At 43.0% G+C, this 17,467-nt stretch overlaps 1 protein-coding gene across 1 annotated transcript in view; it reads right to left on the reverse strand.

Annotated features, from left to right (window-relative positions):
* Positions 1-1,404: 1,404 nt before the first annotated feature.
* Positions 1,405-17,467, reverse strand: part of EBF2 (EBF transcription factor 2) — a 251,511-nt gene continuing 235,448 nt past the window's right edge. Inside the window, exons 12-15 of the mRNA XM_069066940.1 lie at positions 15,394-15,459; positions 15,111-15,288; positions 9,919-10,104; positions 1,405-1,793 (exon numbers count right to left, since the gene is read on the reverse strand). Coding sequence (XP_068923041.1) covers positions 1,567-1,793; positions 9,919-10,104; positions 15,111-15,288; positions 15,394-15,459 — 657 coding nt within the window. The 3' untranslated portion in view covers positions 1,405-1,566. The remainder of the gene's footprint in view (positions 1,794-9,918; positions 10,105-15,110; positions 15,289-15,393; positions 15,460-17,467) is intronic.

Below are 17,467 nucleotides of genomic sequence, written 5' to 3' on the forward strand. Positions count from 1 at the left end.
AAGCCCAGCAGGCCTCAGAGACTTGGATCTGAGAGGGGTTAACCGACCCTCTGACCTGATGGGTTCTCTCCATCACTGCTTGTCATGAATATTTTCATGTCTGAATGTGCAGAACTGCCGAAAAATAACAGGCCGTCAGTGATCCGTGGGCTCAGCAGTTTCTAATTTGCTCCCTTGCCATCAGCTGCCTCCTGTCCATGATGAGATGATTAGATATTCGTGTACTCATCACATTTGTGTTACGTCATGTCACATTACATTTCATTGCGCCGCTCAGAAACAAGTTTGACGTGTGATATTAATTCTTTTTCTTAAAAAAAAAAAAGCACACACAAAGACATACACTTTTCTCCCCTCCCATGGCCCTCATCAGGCACCTGCTATCAATTTGGTGAGCATGGAAGTCAGGGTTCTAGAAACTGCTGGTTATGCCTGCTGGATCCCGTCCAGCTATGCCCCTGGAATGTATATGGACTGCAGATGATGGGCAGGCTGTGTAAGCAGTAACATATGCCCCCCCATGTGATGACCTGGGGCATCCTTCAGGGAGAAATTGTACGGTCTTGTGGGCCTAAACCACAGTACCAGGAGCCTGGGAAGTAATTCCTGGATTCCAAGTCTGACCCCATTACTCGATTATTCAAGAATCGTGGAGCGCTCACCATTACCTCAAGGACAGGATACAAAGTCCTGTTTGACACTTAAATCTTTTCACAATCAGGCTCAAGCTCACCTCTCTTGTCTTACTATTTCCCTTTGCTCACTCTAAGCTCTAAGCAAATGGGTCCATTTGCCATTTCCTGAATATTGACTCTCCCTGCTCTGTGGCTCTGTCTAGGCCATCCTCCATGCCTGGAAAGCATTCACATCTCATCCCATCTTCAATTCCACCTAGCTGCTTCCAAAGCTTAGCTCAGATAGCTTCTCCCATGTCAGTCAGTCAGTCAGTCAATAACCATTGACAAAGGGTTTGTTATGCAGCAAGCATCATGTTAAGTTCTATAGATACAAAGAAGGTGAAAGCTGCTTTAGTTCTCAAGAAACTTGCCTTCTAATAGAAGGGCCATGTGAGTAAGTATGTAAAAGATAGAGAGAGAGCAGAGTTAACCCAAGGAGGGGGGCACTGGCAGCCAGACCCATCAGAAAAGACCTCCTGAGGGAGTGGGCTTGGAGCTAAATCTCAAAGAAAGCCTAGAAAACCAAGAGGCAGAGAGCTTCCTTTCTAGATTCTTTCAGCTCTTTCCTCTTTCTCACACTATCATGTATATGTTTATCTGGATACTTGTTCTATTCTTTCTCCCCTTGAATCTAAGTTTCTGGAAATCTATTTTTTTTTTATTTTGGGCTTAGCACAATACCTTGAGTATTATCAGTATTTAGTAAATGCTTGTTGGTTTGGACTAGAGTAGACCATGACTGGGACTTGGGATGTTGCTATGCCTATCTGTTTCCTACTCCACATTTCAAGAGAAATTTACCAACTCTAAGTATTTCTTGATCTAAAAACCAAAAATGCCTTTGTGGGTGTGTGCCAAAAAGCCAAGTGACAGTGACTTTCAGTGTGGCTTAGCGAGCCCATGGGCAGGAGTTCCATGCATGCTCTCCCAAAGTGCCATCTTTCTTACCTCTAAATCCATTTCCATTTCCACTAGAGCAGGCTGGAGAAGGGGAGCCTTGGGGTCTAATGACAGGAGCAAAGGCACTCTTCTGCTTGACAGCTGGGAAGACGGTGGACGAAAATGGAAGGATGGAGGATGTACTGGAAGAGCCAACTGTTGGACTTGAAGACATTACTAGAAAAGAAACAGCATGGTCCTCATTTAGAAGGAGATGCCACCAGAGTGGGACCAGGCACCCACCTGACCTCCACCAATTCTCCTTAGGACAGAAAATGTCTTCTTTCTTCTCAAAGCTGGAGAAATCCATGGTTCTCATCACTGCTCCCACAGGGCTGCCTAGAGCATGGGCCACGTGTGCAGCTCTCCATGCAGGAATGTTCCCATTGGATCAGAATGGAACACACACCCAAATTACTCTCTGTGCACACCTGTACCTCCCTGCCCCACAGCCCATCCTTGGCCTGAGGGACTCTCCTTTAATAATAACAGACTCCTATGGCCCCTTAAAGTGGGCAAAGCCTGTTACTAGTGTTCTCTCACTTGAACTACTACAGATCTTATTCCCACTTTACAGATTGGAAAACTGTGGCTCAGATGGGTTGACTGACTTGTAAATGACAGTTAAGAGTCAGAGGTGAAATTTCAATGCAGTTCTGAAGAGGAATCTTATAGTGTGTAGAGTGTTGGATATGGAGCCAGAAAACCTTGGGTTCAGATCTCATCTCTAATACTTACTAGCCTTGTAACCATTTACAACTCCTTTAACCCCTCTGAGCCTCAGTTTCCTTAACTGTGAAATAGGTATGATAAGACCCATAGCACCCATTTCACAGGCCTGGGGTGAGAGAATGTCCATGAAGTCTTTTGCAAACTCTAAGAATAAGTAGAAATATTAGTTATCATCATCATCATTATGACTCCCAGGGCATTCATGGCTGGGATTATAAGGCTTTGGGGACTTCCCTCTTGGTGTGTTGGCTTCTCCTCATCAGACCTGTGGTTTTATCAATGGAGCATTCTACTTCCCCCAAGGCAGATCAGTGCCTGAGTTCTCAGCTACCACTAATGGTCTTACAGAGTTGCTGAGACCTAAATGACACAGCCTGTATGTCTCAAAGGCAAGACTTGACCCCAGGTCTCATTGACTCTGAAGCCAGCCTTTTATATACCATGATGGGGATCTCTTGCAAAATTACAAAACCTGTAACCCATTCACATGGAGTCACTAGCAATAGAAATGAGGAAAGGACTAACTTGAGGGTCAAAAGTCAGATGGGGTCATTGCCAAATGAGGAAACACCTTCTGTTAAGTACAGGAGGAAGCATGATTAGAGAATATTTTGTTAGAAAAAGATCTGAGGGTTTCAATGGACTCCAAGCTCAATATGTGCCGGCAATGTAATATGCAAGCTGGAAATGCTTGTGATGTCTTGGGCTGTCTTAAGAGAAGTATAACTTCCAGGAATAAAAAGGTGACCATCCCTCTATCCTCAGCCCCAGTCAGATTTTGTCTGGAATATGTTCAGTTTTATGCCAATCAAAGACACTGATAAACTAGAGGGTATATAAAGGCAGGCAACCTAGACAGAGAAGGGCCTTGAGGCCATGCCCTATAAGGTCAACCTGAAGACACTGGGTATGTGTAGCCCTTGTCTTCAAAGAGAAGACCCTTCTGAGGGCTCGTCTACTGCTTGTACAGCTGTCCTATGAAGAGGAATACAGGGCTTATTCCGCTTGGTCCTGGAGGGCAGAATTGGGAGGGCCGGGTAGAAGGCTCAATGAGCCAAGTGTATGGAGTCTGGGAAGAAAGAGGTGAGAAGAGTTGGAAGGTCATTCTTACTTCCCAGATACCCAAGAAAACCAAACTTCTCTAAAAAGCATTCATTTCTCCTCTCCTCTTCCCTGACAGTGAAACCCTTCTTCAGGTCCAAGGCACGCTGCGTAGAGGAGGGTCTATTCGTAACTTCAACCAGATTTTCTCCTTCTAGCTCCATTTTCTCCATCAACAAATTAAGGATGAGATACTCTCCCATGGTTCTCCTATTCACTACCTGAATCACAGGGGCAAATCCCTTTACCTCTCTGGGCCTTAGTTTCCTCATCTGTAAAATGAATTAGTTGTATTTTATGGTTTCTTTAAGCTCTAAGCCCTATGACATTATATTTCTTTGGCCCCAGTAGCTCACAAGAGCAAACCACCTGAATTTTGTTTCCCAATTTGTTCAGTCAGTAGTTTGTGGAAAAATCTCAGGCAAACTTCATTACTAACAGTTCAAGTTGAGGCAGGAAAATGGTACATTGGATAGAGAAGTGGACATGGAATCAGGAAGATGAGTTCAAATCCTATCTCAGACACTTCCTAGCTGTAGAACCCTGGGCAAGTCTCCTCACCTGTTTGCCTCAGTTTCCTCATCTGTAAAATGAGCTAGAGAAGGAAGTGGCAAACAACTCCAGTACCTTTGCCAAGAAGACCCCAAAGGAGGGAGCAGCCAGGTAGCACAGCAAGTAAGAGCACTGGCTCCAGTGTCAGGATGACCTGGAGATCGAATCCCGGGCTCAGACACTTAACACCCACTCAGAAACACCTGGCCATGTAACCTTGAGCAAGTTACTTACCCCCAATTGCTTAGGGGCGGCCAGGTGGCTCAGTGAGTAAGAGCACCGGCTCCAGTGTCGGGATGACCTGGGGATCAAATCTGGGCTCAGATACTCAGCACCACACCCAGAAATAACTGGCTGTGTAACCTTGAGCAAGTTACTTAACCCTGATTGCTTAAAAAAAAAAAAGACCCCAAAGGGGGGGTCATGGAGAGCGGGACAGGACTGAGAAACAAAATGACTGAATGACAACAATTATTATTATTATTATGAAGAGTCTTTCCAACACTAATGCTCCATGGTTGAGGATTTTAGGCTTTTAAGCAGAGCAAATACATGCACTTATAGTTAACTTTGGGAAGAAGACCCAACAAACAAACATGAGACCATGACATGTTATTCCACGTGACCATCCACAAAGTTCTGGGTAGTGAAAGCAGAGGGTGGGGCTGTTTGCCCTCCTGCAGAGATCACCTACAAGTATGGAATTTGTGCTTCTGGTCAGAGTCCTTTGTTGTAGAGTCACATCGCCTGGCAGGAGGAGAAAGGCTTCACCTTCCCTCCCTCCCCCCCTCTCCATTCCATTTCCTGCCCCATCCCAGAGCACACTATAGGGTGAGGCCCATGATGAGCAGGATCTTTGGACAGTCTTGATGCTGTTTGGCATTATTCTGACTCTGACTCCAGGCTGCCTTGGTGGCTCTCTCTGCTTCAGAGGAAATAGCCCCCCAGGCAGGACAGGCTTGCTGGCTGGATTGCAGCTTGGACCAAAGTTTGGAGGGGGCAGGGAGATTGTCTTTCTCCTTTTTTTGGCAATTGACTGACCAGCCTCCCCACTGAGGATGTCATTGGACATCTATCTTCCCTTGTATGAGTCAAAGTTAAGAAATGCATGTCAGGGCCTGATGCTAACAGGGACATGAGAAGTGAGGGGAAAAGCACCTCTTGTCCCCAGGATGACTCCCACTGCCCCAGCTGGACCTCGCTGGGCAAATATCCGCCGTTTGCACTCAGCCGTCCCATTTGCTGGCGCACAGGGGTCTGTCAGCATTTCATTATAACCCCCTATTGTCAGGGGTTTATAACTCAGCCATAAAAAACGTGCTCTGGGCTGAAACTTGGCACTCGTAGCTCCAGCTAGGAAGTGAAGCTCGTACGTCAAATGGGAAAAACATCTGTTTGGCCACTTTTGGGGGGCTGGAGTTCTGTGAGTGTAAGAACAATAAAGATGAAGGTTTCCAATCCCCTGCTTTGGCAGTCAGGAAAGTCAAACATGGCTGTGGGGTTCAATTTTATTTTCTCTCTAATCAGCTTGGACAAGTAATTAGACCATGGCGTGGCCTAGCTACACCAGACTATTGGGGAAAATAACATAAAGTCCATAGCACTGGGCTTTTCAGCCCTGGATCCAGGAGCTCCTCGGCCTCTATGGAGTTTTCCCATCCCCCTAAGAAACTGTGCCTATCTGGATTTGGAGGCAGCACAATGGACAAAAGAGCACTGAAATAGCTGACATTTCTATAACCCTCTAAGATCACAAAGCACTTTACAAATATTTCATTTGGTCCTTACAACAACCCTGAAAGGTTAGCAATATTATATTCCCATTGTACAGGTGAGGAAACTGAAGCAGTCAGAGGTTAAGTGTCTTACCCAGGGAGACACAGCTAGTGAGCATCTGAGGCTGTTTTTGAACTCAGGTCTTCCTGACTCCAGGCCCACTGCTCCATCCACTGCACTGCCTAGCTGCCCCTTGGAAGGGATCTTGACAGCCACCTAGTCTAATTCATACCTCCAAAAGAATACCCATTGCAATATATCTGGTCATTGGATCTCCAGCCCCTCCCTTCAGACTTCCACAAAGAGGGAAAACCCATTGGGTCCGGAGGCAGCCTGTTCCTTCTCCACCAGGATACTTCTACTTGGTTAAGAAGTCTTCCCCAACATCAAACTGACCCTTTTATTCTTCACACCTTCCACTCATTACTACTGGTTCCTTCCTCTCAGGCCATCCCTCCTCCCCACAATAGTCTTCCAATCCTTGAAGACAGCTCTGATGTCCCCCCTGAGTGTTTCCCAGGTAATCTAAGACCTGCCCTGAGGTAGAATACAGACTCGAAGGTGAAGAGGGGATGTGGAAAAGGATGCAGATTTAACCATGTATGTGAAACAAGGGTGAGGCACTGCAGGGGGCCAAGGTGAGAAAACTGGGGGACATGGATACTTGAGAGATATAGCTAAATGTGGGTAGAGGGCAGGCACTGGAATCAGGGACCTGAGAATAAACTCGGCCTCAGATACTCACTAGTTGTGTGACCCTGAGCAAGCCACCTGTTTGCCTCAGTTTTCTCATCTGTAAAATGAGCTGGAGAAGGAAATGGCCAACCACTCCAGTATCTTTGCCAAGAAAACTCCAGATGAGATCACGGAGAGTTAGCCACAACTGAACAACAACAAACAGTCCGAGCTAACAGAGTATGAGGATGGCCAGATCCTGCTTAGATGGTGTTACCAGCAGCGCAGTGTCTAAAGCAGAGAACTTCCTCTCCCATTATCCCCCAGCCAGACCTGGAGTGCCGTGCTGATTTCCCCAATTTTAGAAGAGACACTGGCAAACCAGAACTGTGCCGATGAGGACCTAAGAGAGGAAGGGGACTCCAGAGCAACGCTGAAGAAGCAAGAGGTGCTTAGCTTAGAGAAGACAAGCAAGAGGCCAGGGAGAGACAATGACCTTGTCGATCAGATCCCAGAGACTTGCCATATGGATGGATCATACTTGGTCTACTCGACACCAGAAGGAGGAACCCTGAACAGTGAGGGGAAGTTATGAGGAAAAAGATTTTGACTCGCTGTGACAATGAACAAATTAGAGCTCTCTAAGGTCCCCAATCAATCCTGAATCCTATGATCCCGAGCATGAGAGATGGCCAAGAGGAAAATGACCTGCTTCTTGGGGTCAGGTGTACTTGAACATCGACCGTGTAGTGAGATCCCCATCACTGTAGGTATTCAAGTGGAGGCCAGTTGGCCCTTTGTCAGGGAAGCTGTAGACAAGATTCATGCTTCCGGTAAAATTTGGACTGAATGACCTCTAAGGTCTAAAGATTCCATGTATTCAGATAGAAATATATAATACACACACAAATAGATAGATGATTGATAGATAGATAGATAGATAGATAGATAGATAGATAGATAGATAGGTAGACAGACAGACAGGTGGACGGACAAACAGACGGACAGGTAGGTAGGTAGGTAGGTAGGTAGATGATAGTTGAATGGATAGATAGATAGATAGATAGATAGATAGATAGACAGATGGACAGACAGATGGACAGGTAGGTAGGTAGATAGATGATAGATGATAGATAGACAGACTAGATAGATGCCAAATACCTTTTTTTTATGTTTAATGTCATCAGGCACTTCACTTTGTTCCTATAGAAAATTTCAATGGTTTGATGTATTTCCTGGGATCACATTCCATTTTGATGGGCTAAAGCTGAGGCAGACATATTCTCAACCTCACTGCCTCCCAGAAATGGATTATAAAATACCAAAGCATTGGTGGTCTTTGGACCAACAACAGTGAGATACCAAGTGAAGGGAAGTATTCTGAAAACAACAAGACAGAGAGCCTCCATGCAGACCCTGACTCCTCCAGATTCCCAGATTTCTTCACATCTGTTGCTCAGTTTCAGTGACTGATGTGGAAGTCTTAGGTGAGCTTTGCTGGCAGGGTGATTAGAATGTCTGAGGCAGAAAAAGGTGAGAAGAACTGAAAGGTATCATCACTGGTCTCTTGTGTTGAATTTAAGGGAGAACACAGATAAGAGTCACAAAGGCCAGGAGTTGCAATTTGCATTGCTGGAGAGAATGTCCCCATCAGTGAGATTACTGGAGGATGTGGTGGGATCCAAGCAAAAGAAAAGTTAAACAGCTTTCATATCTCCTCTTCCCTTCCCTGGCAGAGAGAAGTGCCTTGGAGAATAGCATGGAATCAAACAATTGCCTTCAAGATTGTAACTAATATATGGACAGGAAAGCATTTTTCTCCCAGGGGATTCTTTCCATCCAGTCCAGCAGGTGCAGTTTCCTTGGGCCTCTTGCCAAAAGGTGAGAATTATTTTGTCAACCAGAACCCTTTAATGTAATCCCATTAGGAGCATCAGGGTTTGGTGTGAGGTGCCCACCCTTCCTAGGTAACGTCATTCACCCTGCCTGGCCATCCTTTGTAGCAGATGTAAATTTAAATTGCTCATCCAGAAAGGACCTGGCAATTTTAATGGAGTTGCCAGCCTCACTGGTGTCAGCCAGTCAGTCAATGAGCATTTAAGTGCCTATATATATACATATATATATATATAATATACACACATTATATATATATATATATATATATATATATATATATATATATATCGGGCACTTTCTTAAGGACTGAGGATACAAAGGAAGGCAAAATCTGGCAAGGAGCTTATAACCTAATGAGGAAGACAACAAGTAAACAAATACATACAGACAAGCTAGGTTCAGGATGAACAGGAAGTAATTAACAGAACGACGTCATTGGAATTAAAAGGGATTAAGAAGGCATGATTTTAGATGGGGCTTGAAGGAATCCAGGAGACAGAGATAAGGAAGGAGAGCCCGAGAAAATGCCTGGATCTGGGAGATGATGAGTCTTATTTGAGGAAGACTGACAAGGCCAGTGCCACTGAATCACAGAATATTTGGTGAGGGGAGGTTTAAGGGATAAGAAGACTGGAAATATTGGGGTGAAGGGATAGGTTATAAAGAACTGTGAACAAGATTTTGTATTTAACTTTCTAGGGGTAAGGAGCTACTGGAGTTTCTTGAATATGGGGTTGTGCTTTGGTGGTGGAACATAAGAGTCTAGAAGAGAGACATGAGGCAGGCTATTGCGATAGTCCAGGTTCGAGGGGTTGAGGGACCATTCTGGTGGCAGGGTCAGAGAAGGGGCTCTATTTGAGAAACTGAAAAGGGGAAATCCACAGTGTCAGAGGTATTAGTGTCAAAGGAGTAGAAACAGAGATGTGGTTCTGCCTGGGAATCACAATGCCTGCCTTCCCAACCCTGCTGTGGCCACAACCACACACAGTTCAGATCTGGGACCTTTGTCTCTTTTGTAAAAGAAACATTATTTGGAGAAATGAGGAAATCAAAGCTTGTTCTTTACCTTCCCATCACATCCACCTGTCCATCCGGGGCACCTTGTTATCTGTCCTGCCAGGAGGTGCCTCTCCCTTTTCCTCCCTTCTCATCTCTTCCTCTGTACACAGGAATCAAATCAACAGTCACTTCTAGAAAGGAGCAGTCAATGGACTGCCTCCCTGTGACTCCACTCACCCTCCTTGTGACTTCCAGACCAAAATGAGCCTCTCAGGTCCCCACTCCCAGACATGCATTGTTGTCTCTTCCTATCAGACAGTAATCTCCTGGAGGGTAGGGGCTGTATCTATCCAAAGGGCCTGATACTGCGCCTGGGGCATAGTAAGTGTCTGATGAAGGCTCTTTCTTTATTTCTTCCTTCGCTCTCATTTTAAAGCACTTTAGCTGTGGTGGTGGTTTGCATTTATTAAGTGCCTACTATGTGAAGGTGCTATAAAATAGTCACTGGGGGTATGAAGGAAAAAAGGAAAGAATCCCACATCCAACAAAATGGAGAGAACGCACTTACTTCCATAAGGGGATCCTGTGGGGGAGCCGTTCAAGAAGCCTGGGGAACCCGGCACTCCCAGGTTGGCCATGGGCACATTGCTGTAGCCATTCATGCTGTTGCTGGACGTGCTGTAGTTGGACTGCTGGGGGGTGGAACTGGAGGAGTAGCCACGAGGAGAGATGCTGCTTGTGTTCCGGATGTAACCTGGGCAGGGGAGGGAGACGAACGAGTGAAGCAACAGGTCCCACACCAGGGCCACAGCTGCCTCCCCAGAGGCACAGACCCAGTCATTGGTTTCAGGGCCCTTTCTCCCCTACCCCTTTACCTAGGAGCACGGTTAGAGCTCAAAGAGACTTTACAGTCTTGCAAGTCTAATCAGTTTGCTCGTGGGGAAACTGAGGCAGAGACATTAAGTGACTTCTCAAGGTCCCACAACTAGCTGGCAGCTGATGCAGGCTTTGAACTCAGGGAATCCTGACCAAGCCCAGTGCCGTTATTGCTTCCCTATTCCACTCGGATTATTAGATTATCCCTTTGTTCTAAGACACTAATGTCCAAAAGAATTTTAGAGTATTTGACCTTCCAGGGATTCTTGAACAGAGAATGAAACCCTGAGCAATAAATTCAGGCTACAATGGTGGAATTTCAGGCATCGTTTAGTGGTAAGGATGGATATGGAGGAAAATGGAACCTTCTCGTCTTCCCTGCACATACCACACCATCACCCCTGTCCAATTCAGGACATAGGATGTGTTAGTCTGGCTCTTTAAACACCCACTAGTATAACTGTCTCTGAAACCACACAAAGGACGAAATATGTCCTGGCCCCAAATAAATGCATGCTGTTTCCTGAGAATTCAATTTTCAGGCTCATGATTTGCCAGCTCCAGCCTGCAGGATGACCACAAGAGGTGGTCCTTAAAAGACAGTGCAGTAACTAAGAAAATATCCCATCTATGGACTAAGGAAATAAGACATCTCACATACTTACGCTGAACTGTTTAAATATATGCAGATATTATTAAGATTACAAAACTGACAATTCCCTTACAAGTATTCCTAAATTCAGAGCCGCAATTCCCTCAAGTTACCAGAGTCTTTCGGTCTAAGGTTGTGGGTTGTATCTGCTTTGTCGGGATCTTGTAAATCCCTCTAGAAGTGCATGGGGTCTCCCCATCAGGATATAAGGCACTTGAGGGCAGAGACTATATCTTTGTGTCTTTATAACCCCAACGCTTAGCGCATTGTCTGACACTTAGCAGATGCTGGATAAATGTCTGTTGATTGATTGATTGATGTTTTGTCTGCATCAACAGATAATAAAATTGCAGATACTAAACAGCTGTCACTGCTTGGGGTCTGAGAAGTTTTTGTTGTTAAAAAGGGATTCTCATACTCAACGAAGATGAGAAACCACTGTTCTAGCTCATCCATCTTAATATTCCCAAAGGAAAAGAAAAGAAATTCCAGCTGGAGGCCTTAACCCTCACTTTTACTATAGGAACTGACTAATTCATGGGATCCTTCCTGCAATGCCTACCTGCTTTCAGAAAACAGCTTATGTGCCATTCCTACACGAGTCCTTTACTAATCTCCCTCCCCCAACCATTGTTAGTCCCCATCTCTGTCCTAAAATTCCTTTGTATATACTTTGTTTTTACTTCTCTATGGACACATGGTATCCTCTGTTAGAATATAAGTTCTTTGAGGGAAGGTATTATTTCTTTTTTTTTTTTTTATCTCCGTGTATGTATCACAGCACTTAAAACATGACTCAAGTTTAAACAATGTTTGTTGAATTGGGGGCAGCTAGGTGGTGCAGTGAATAGAGAACCTGCCCTGGAGTCAGGAGGACTTGAGTTCAAATTTGGCCTCAGATATTTAACACTTACTAGCTGTGTGACCTTGGGCAAGTCACTTAACCCCAATTGCCCAGCCTTCCCCCCCCAACAACTCCAAAAAAAAAAAAATTGTTGAATTTAATCCCTGCTCTGACCTCCAGCTCTTAGTCAAATTACTTTGAAATGATTTTGTATGTATAAAGGGGTGTTCTCTACCCTACCCCAAATATTGTACTTATAAAAGGCATCTCTATGGAATCAGTTAATCAAAAGCATAAACTAGGTGCTACCAAGTTTTTAATCAATTTGGAAGTAGTGAAATATTTTGATCAGTAGATAAAATCATCTAACTCAGGAAATGTATGAGGATTGAAAGAATGAATCAGGCATATTTTGGGGGTCTGTGTATATTGCAGTAGTCCAGCTTGAAATCAAGATTCTCAAGAGATTCTAGCAACAAGCCAGTCTAGTTACTGATAATTGACTTGGGGGGTGAGGATTGAATTCTATCTCCTCTCCTCCCTGTCCTGTAATGTCTAGAGGAAAACAGTGTGAACTTTGAAATGTTAGAAAATTTTATTTTTTAAATTTTTTTTGAGGGGAGAAGACAGGGCAATTGGGGTTAAGTGACTTGCCCAAGGTCACACAGCTAGTAAGTGTCAAGTGTCTGAGATCGGATTTGAACTCAGGTCCTCCTGACTCCAGGGCTGGTGCTCTATGCACTGGGCCACCTAGCTTCCCCAGAAGATTTAGTTTTAACATTGGAATTAGTAGCAATATCCCTAGAACATCAGTGACTGACCACACCATCTACCTTGGGAACTAAAATACATCAAAGATGGCAGCTCTAGGGTTGACAAAGGCACTGACCCTTAAAGCCTAGCAAATGCTATATTGAAAGGGGATGTCATGAGTATTCCCCAAAGGGAAAAAAAGTACTTCTAGTGATTAAGAACTTTGATTTACTCCTTTGTTACATAAACTAGCTAAGCTTCCTCCTGCACTGGTATGTATTTATGGAAGAGTGCCCCCAAGACATTTGGAGGCATGCTTTATTGCAACTGTTATCATGACATCTCATCCATAAATACCCCTACCTAAAAGCCAATTAAGTCTGGCTAGCCAATAATGAACAGGGGAAAAACCAGATTAGGGGAGTAGAGAGAGGAGGCTGTGAGACAGTTCTAGAAGGACTTCACAGCCCTGCCTACCAATCCTATGACAGTAGGATCGGGAGAAATAGCCTTGAAGGGCATGCCACACATATAATTTTACTTACATGTGTACATATCATCTCCCCCAGTACACTGTAAGGTATTAGAAAGTGGGGGCTCTTTTCCTTTTTGTTTTCATGGTCCCAGCATTTAGCGTAGTGCCTAGCACATAGAAGGTGCTTAAAATTGATTCAATTTATGGCTGGGATAGATTGAGAAGCAGTCACCTATAGGGTTAAAATACTTGATTCAAAGGAAGATTACCTTGCCTTTTATTGAGTCTTTTGATTTCTAGAACAAGGAAGGTAACTAGTAGAAGAATGAAGGGGCAAGGGTATTTTTAAAAATCTTTTTTTGTGGTTAATGAAAAGTAATATGTTAAACTCAGTATGATCAAATAAAGATAGGGTGTACATGAAATAAGAGGCTGTCTCTCTCTGTGCTTTACATTTTCATTGACAAATCAGCTCAGACTTTCTCATCAGTTTGTACATATGTATGTATGTATGTGATTATACACAGCAATAGACTTTAACACCAAGATTCTCCAGGTTCTGTGATTGTGAGTCATGGCGCACCATGGTGTCTGAAGAATTAATGACACTCATGAGTCCAATATCAATGGAAAGATGAAAGGTGAGTACAAGTTGGGAGAAGCAAGCCACCAAAAAGGATTTATGAGTGACAGGTGTCAATAAAGACACCAAGGACATATATGGCATTCCTCCCTCCACCTAAAAAGGAGGCGGGCTGGTCATATATCCAGGGGGATGGATAACAGAGCTAAGCTAAATGCTAGAGGAATAGAGAAGTTTGGGAAAGCATGAATAAAAAATGCACCAAATAATAAGGCATGGGTAGGTTTTTATACTGATGTGAACAATACCCACAAACAAGAGATCATGGACCCTTTGAAATGTCTAAATGGCATATCCCAAGTAAAACAGAGGACTATTCATTTAATCAGAGGCAAAGATGCTGAAAAATCATGAGATCACAAATATCAAGTTGAAAAGGATCTTAGAAGTTATCATTTCCAAGCTCCCTTATTTTAGCCCAGGGCCTGGTACATGGTAGGTGCTTAATGAATATTTTTTAATTGAATTGCAGAAATGGAAACTGAGTTTCAAATAATTACAGTAATTTATTCAAGATCTCACACCTAACATGTATGAAAGGCAGGAACTGAACTCAGGTCTCCCAATTCCAAAATCAGCACTCTTTCTACTGTTCCATATTGCTTCTGGGTAAAATATCTTATCCAGGAAATAGTTGAAAAAAGAAAATGGGTTGGCCATATGGCAAGTGAGAGATAAGAGATGAACAGTTTAAGTGTCCAAATTAGTTATTAATATGCTGAAAGGGTTAATTCAATCCAACCAACGAAAGGCCTAATGACCCAATTTGGCTATCCTGCCAAGAATATGAGAAGTATCTACATTGCTGTCGATGGGAGCTCCTTTCACAAATGCAGACCTCAACCCGTCTATGACTTGGTACATAAGTCTTATGGAGTTGCCTGAAGTACACAGCAGTTTAGAAGCTATCTGGGGGTCACATTTCTTAGCAAGGGTCAGAGGTAGGCTTGGATCCTATGTCTTTCTAACACCAACTCCAGTGTTCTCTTTATCACACAACACTGCTTGTGGTACTGTGTATAGGCCTTCCAAAACTGATCATCTATACAGTTTAAATATTTTTTTCCAATCATGGTTATTCCACATCCTCCTTCTTAACCTATCTTATTGGAATTTTTATTTTAAAAATTATTTAATTAATTATTTACTTTTTTAAAATTAATTAATTATTTAATTAAAAATTAAAATAATATTTTATTTTATAATTTTATATAATTTTAAAAATAAATATATAATATAATATAATAACAAATAAATAAAATATAATTTTATTTATATATTATTATATAATATCTTAATAAAATAATAATTTATTTTTAATAATAAATAAAAATAAATGGATTTCATTTGGCTGGGGTATAAGTGGTTAAGCACATGAATTTGTTGTTTTCCTCAGAACAAGGCATCCCTCTTAATTGCATGATTGTGGTTCCTTTGTCTAAGCAGGATTCTCATCCCAATGCCTTCTGAATTTAAGGCTCCTAGTAGCTAACCTTGAACTCCAGAAAAGTTATTACCTTGGTTGTTTCCCTGTGTGGACTCTGAGATGCTGACACCTAGCTGGCTGCCATAGGAATTGATACCCATCATGCCACTGTGAGCTGGAGAGCTAGACAGAGCTGGGATCTGGCTGGGATTCCTTGGGACACTGTAGAGGGCCTCAGCAATGTCAGCAGCTCGCTTCAGAATGATGTCCTACAAAAAATCCCATGAGGTTAGCATTCTTTCTAGGAAAAGTCAGAATCAAGCAGGAGACAAGAGGGAAGTGGTGGCCCATGGGGCAAAGGTTTGGCATCTAACCTGGTTATTGTGCGGTGTTCCATAAAGGGCTTCCACTAAATCAGCTGCTCTTTTCAACAGCATTTCCTGGGGGAGAGATGGGGACAAGAACCAAATGGTGAAATGCATCAGCACAGAGAGGGAAGCCCTTTCCACAGTCTTGAATGGTACAGAGTCATAAAGTGTTGGAGATAACTGAAACTATTAACCACAATGCTAAGTATGTTGGTGGCAGACTGCTTTAAAAAAATCACTTTTTGTTCTCTATTCTACTACAAACCTAATTGAATAACTCAACTCAACAAACATTTAAGGGCTTACTATGCTCTAAGCACATTATCATAATGCGGAAATAACGTTGGCAAGCCTCAAAGTCAAAACCAGTAGACCCTTCGAGATCCTACCAAGGTGGAGAGCTTTTGAATTGGATACCTGTGTTGGAATGCTCAGCTGTGTTTGTTTCCCTGTCTTTCTTCAAGATACACTTCAGACCCCATCTTCTGTAAGAGGTCTGTCTGTCCCCGACCCTTAGCTGCCAGTGCCCGCCCCTCTGAGATTACCTTCCATCTATGCTATATATAATTTGCATGCTCCTAGCTTTTTACATGTTGTCTCCCCCATTAAAATGGGAGCTACTCAAGGGCAGGGACTGTTTTTTGCCTTTCGTTGTCTCTCGAGGGCTTAGCACCATGACTGTCATATAGCAAGCATTTAATACATACTTGACTCAGCTAAGTATAAAGAGGCTCAAAAATAATCTGTAGCTCCCTTTTGCTTCTAGAAAAAAAAATTAACTTCAGTTTAGAACTTAGAGCCCCCTGCACTCTGGCTCCCATGTGTCTTTCCAGACTTGTTGCATGATAATCGCCTTCAAACACAGGATGGTCTAGCCAATTGGTATATTAGCAGTTCCTTGAATTTGACACATCACTTCACATCTTTGGGTATTTGCAGGACTTTAACTCCTGCTCCCATGTCTGAATTTTACTTCCTCCTCACCTCTGCCTATTTAGAATCCCTAGTTTTCTTCAAAACTCAACTCAGGTGCCATCTTTGAAATTGTCTCCCTGTCCCATTGGTATTACATGATCCCTCATCAATTTTCTTTGAGTTTAATTACCTGTGTATCTATTGTGCCCCTCTGATAGAAAGTAATACAAGGAAATGAATATGGTTTCAGTTTTGTCTTTGTATTCTGAGCATCTAGCACAGTGCCTTGCAATAAGTGTTTTTCAAATTGAATTGATTTCAAATTGTATACCCATATCTCTAGAACCTTCGACACCTTCTGGTCCAGTTCTCTCATTTTAGGGATGGGGAAAACTAAGGTACAGAGAAATTAAATGACTTGCCCAAAGTCACACAGACACTAAGTGTCAGAGCTGGGATTTGAATCCGGGGCCTCTGATTCTGAATCCAGCACTTATCCCATTGGAATTGAATGAATCAACAGAAAGTTAGTTACTAAATAATTTTTATGGTGATAAAAAATCATGAAATGCTAAATACCAAAGAATGGAGAGGATGGAGCTACATCCATGGGGAAAGTGATCTCACTATTGAATAACAAATTGTGAGGAATACTAAAGTATAATGTATTCCCCTCCAAAGAGTGTTGGGCTTCCCAGACACAAAATCATTTATGATATGGGAAGACTTCAGGAAAAATGTGTGTGACCAGGTAGGTTTTACCAAAGGGGAAAATATATATCCGAAGCCATCCTGGACATAAATCAGACTGTCGGACCAATCCAGTATTTTTAAGTGATTGATTGGCTAGAGCTCCATCCTCTTGTATAGGAGCTATCCAGAGTTCTGAAATGGCTATGGCACTGCCTTTTGTGAAATTTGATTCTAACAAAGATGAATTCTCTCAATAACACTCTCTCTAGTTTCTTAGGGGAGGGAGGTGGGGGGAGTACAATCAGTGATCCCTTTCCTCTCATTTTGTCTTTGCCACCTCCTGTTTTTCTTACAGCTTTTTAAATCGCTATTAACCTATTTTATAGAAAGCTTTTATTTGTAAAGCTAGGGTTTTTCCAAGAGGAAAATAAAGGTGCATTAGAGAGGCAATTATGGGCTTCTAATTTTTCTC

The sequence above is a fragment of the Petaurus breviceps genome, unplaced genomic scaffold, assembly GCF_028583685.1.
Source record: "Petaurus breviceps papuanus isolate PSGF00001 unplaced genomic scaffold, PetGlider_PUasm1.0 139, whole genome shotgun sequence".
NCBI classification, from domain to species: domain Eukaryota; kingdom Metazoa; phylum Chordata; class Mammalia; order Diprotodontia; family Petauridae; genus Petaurus; species Petaurus breviceps.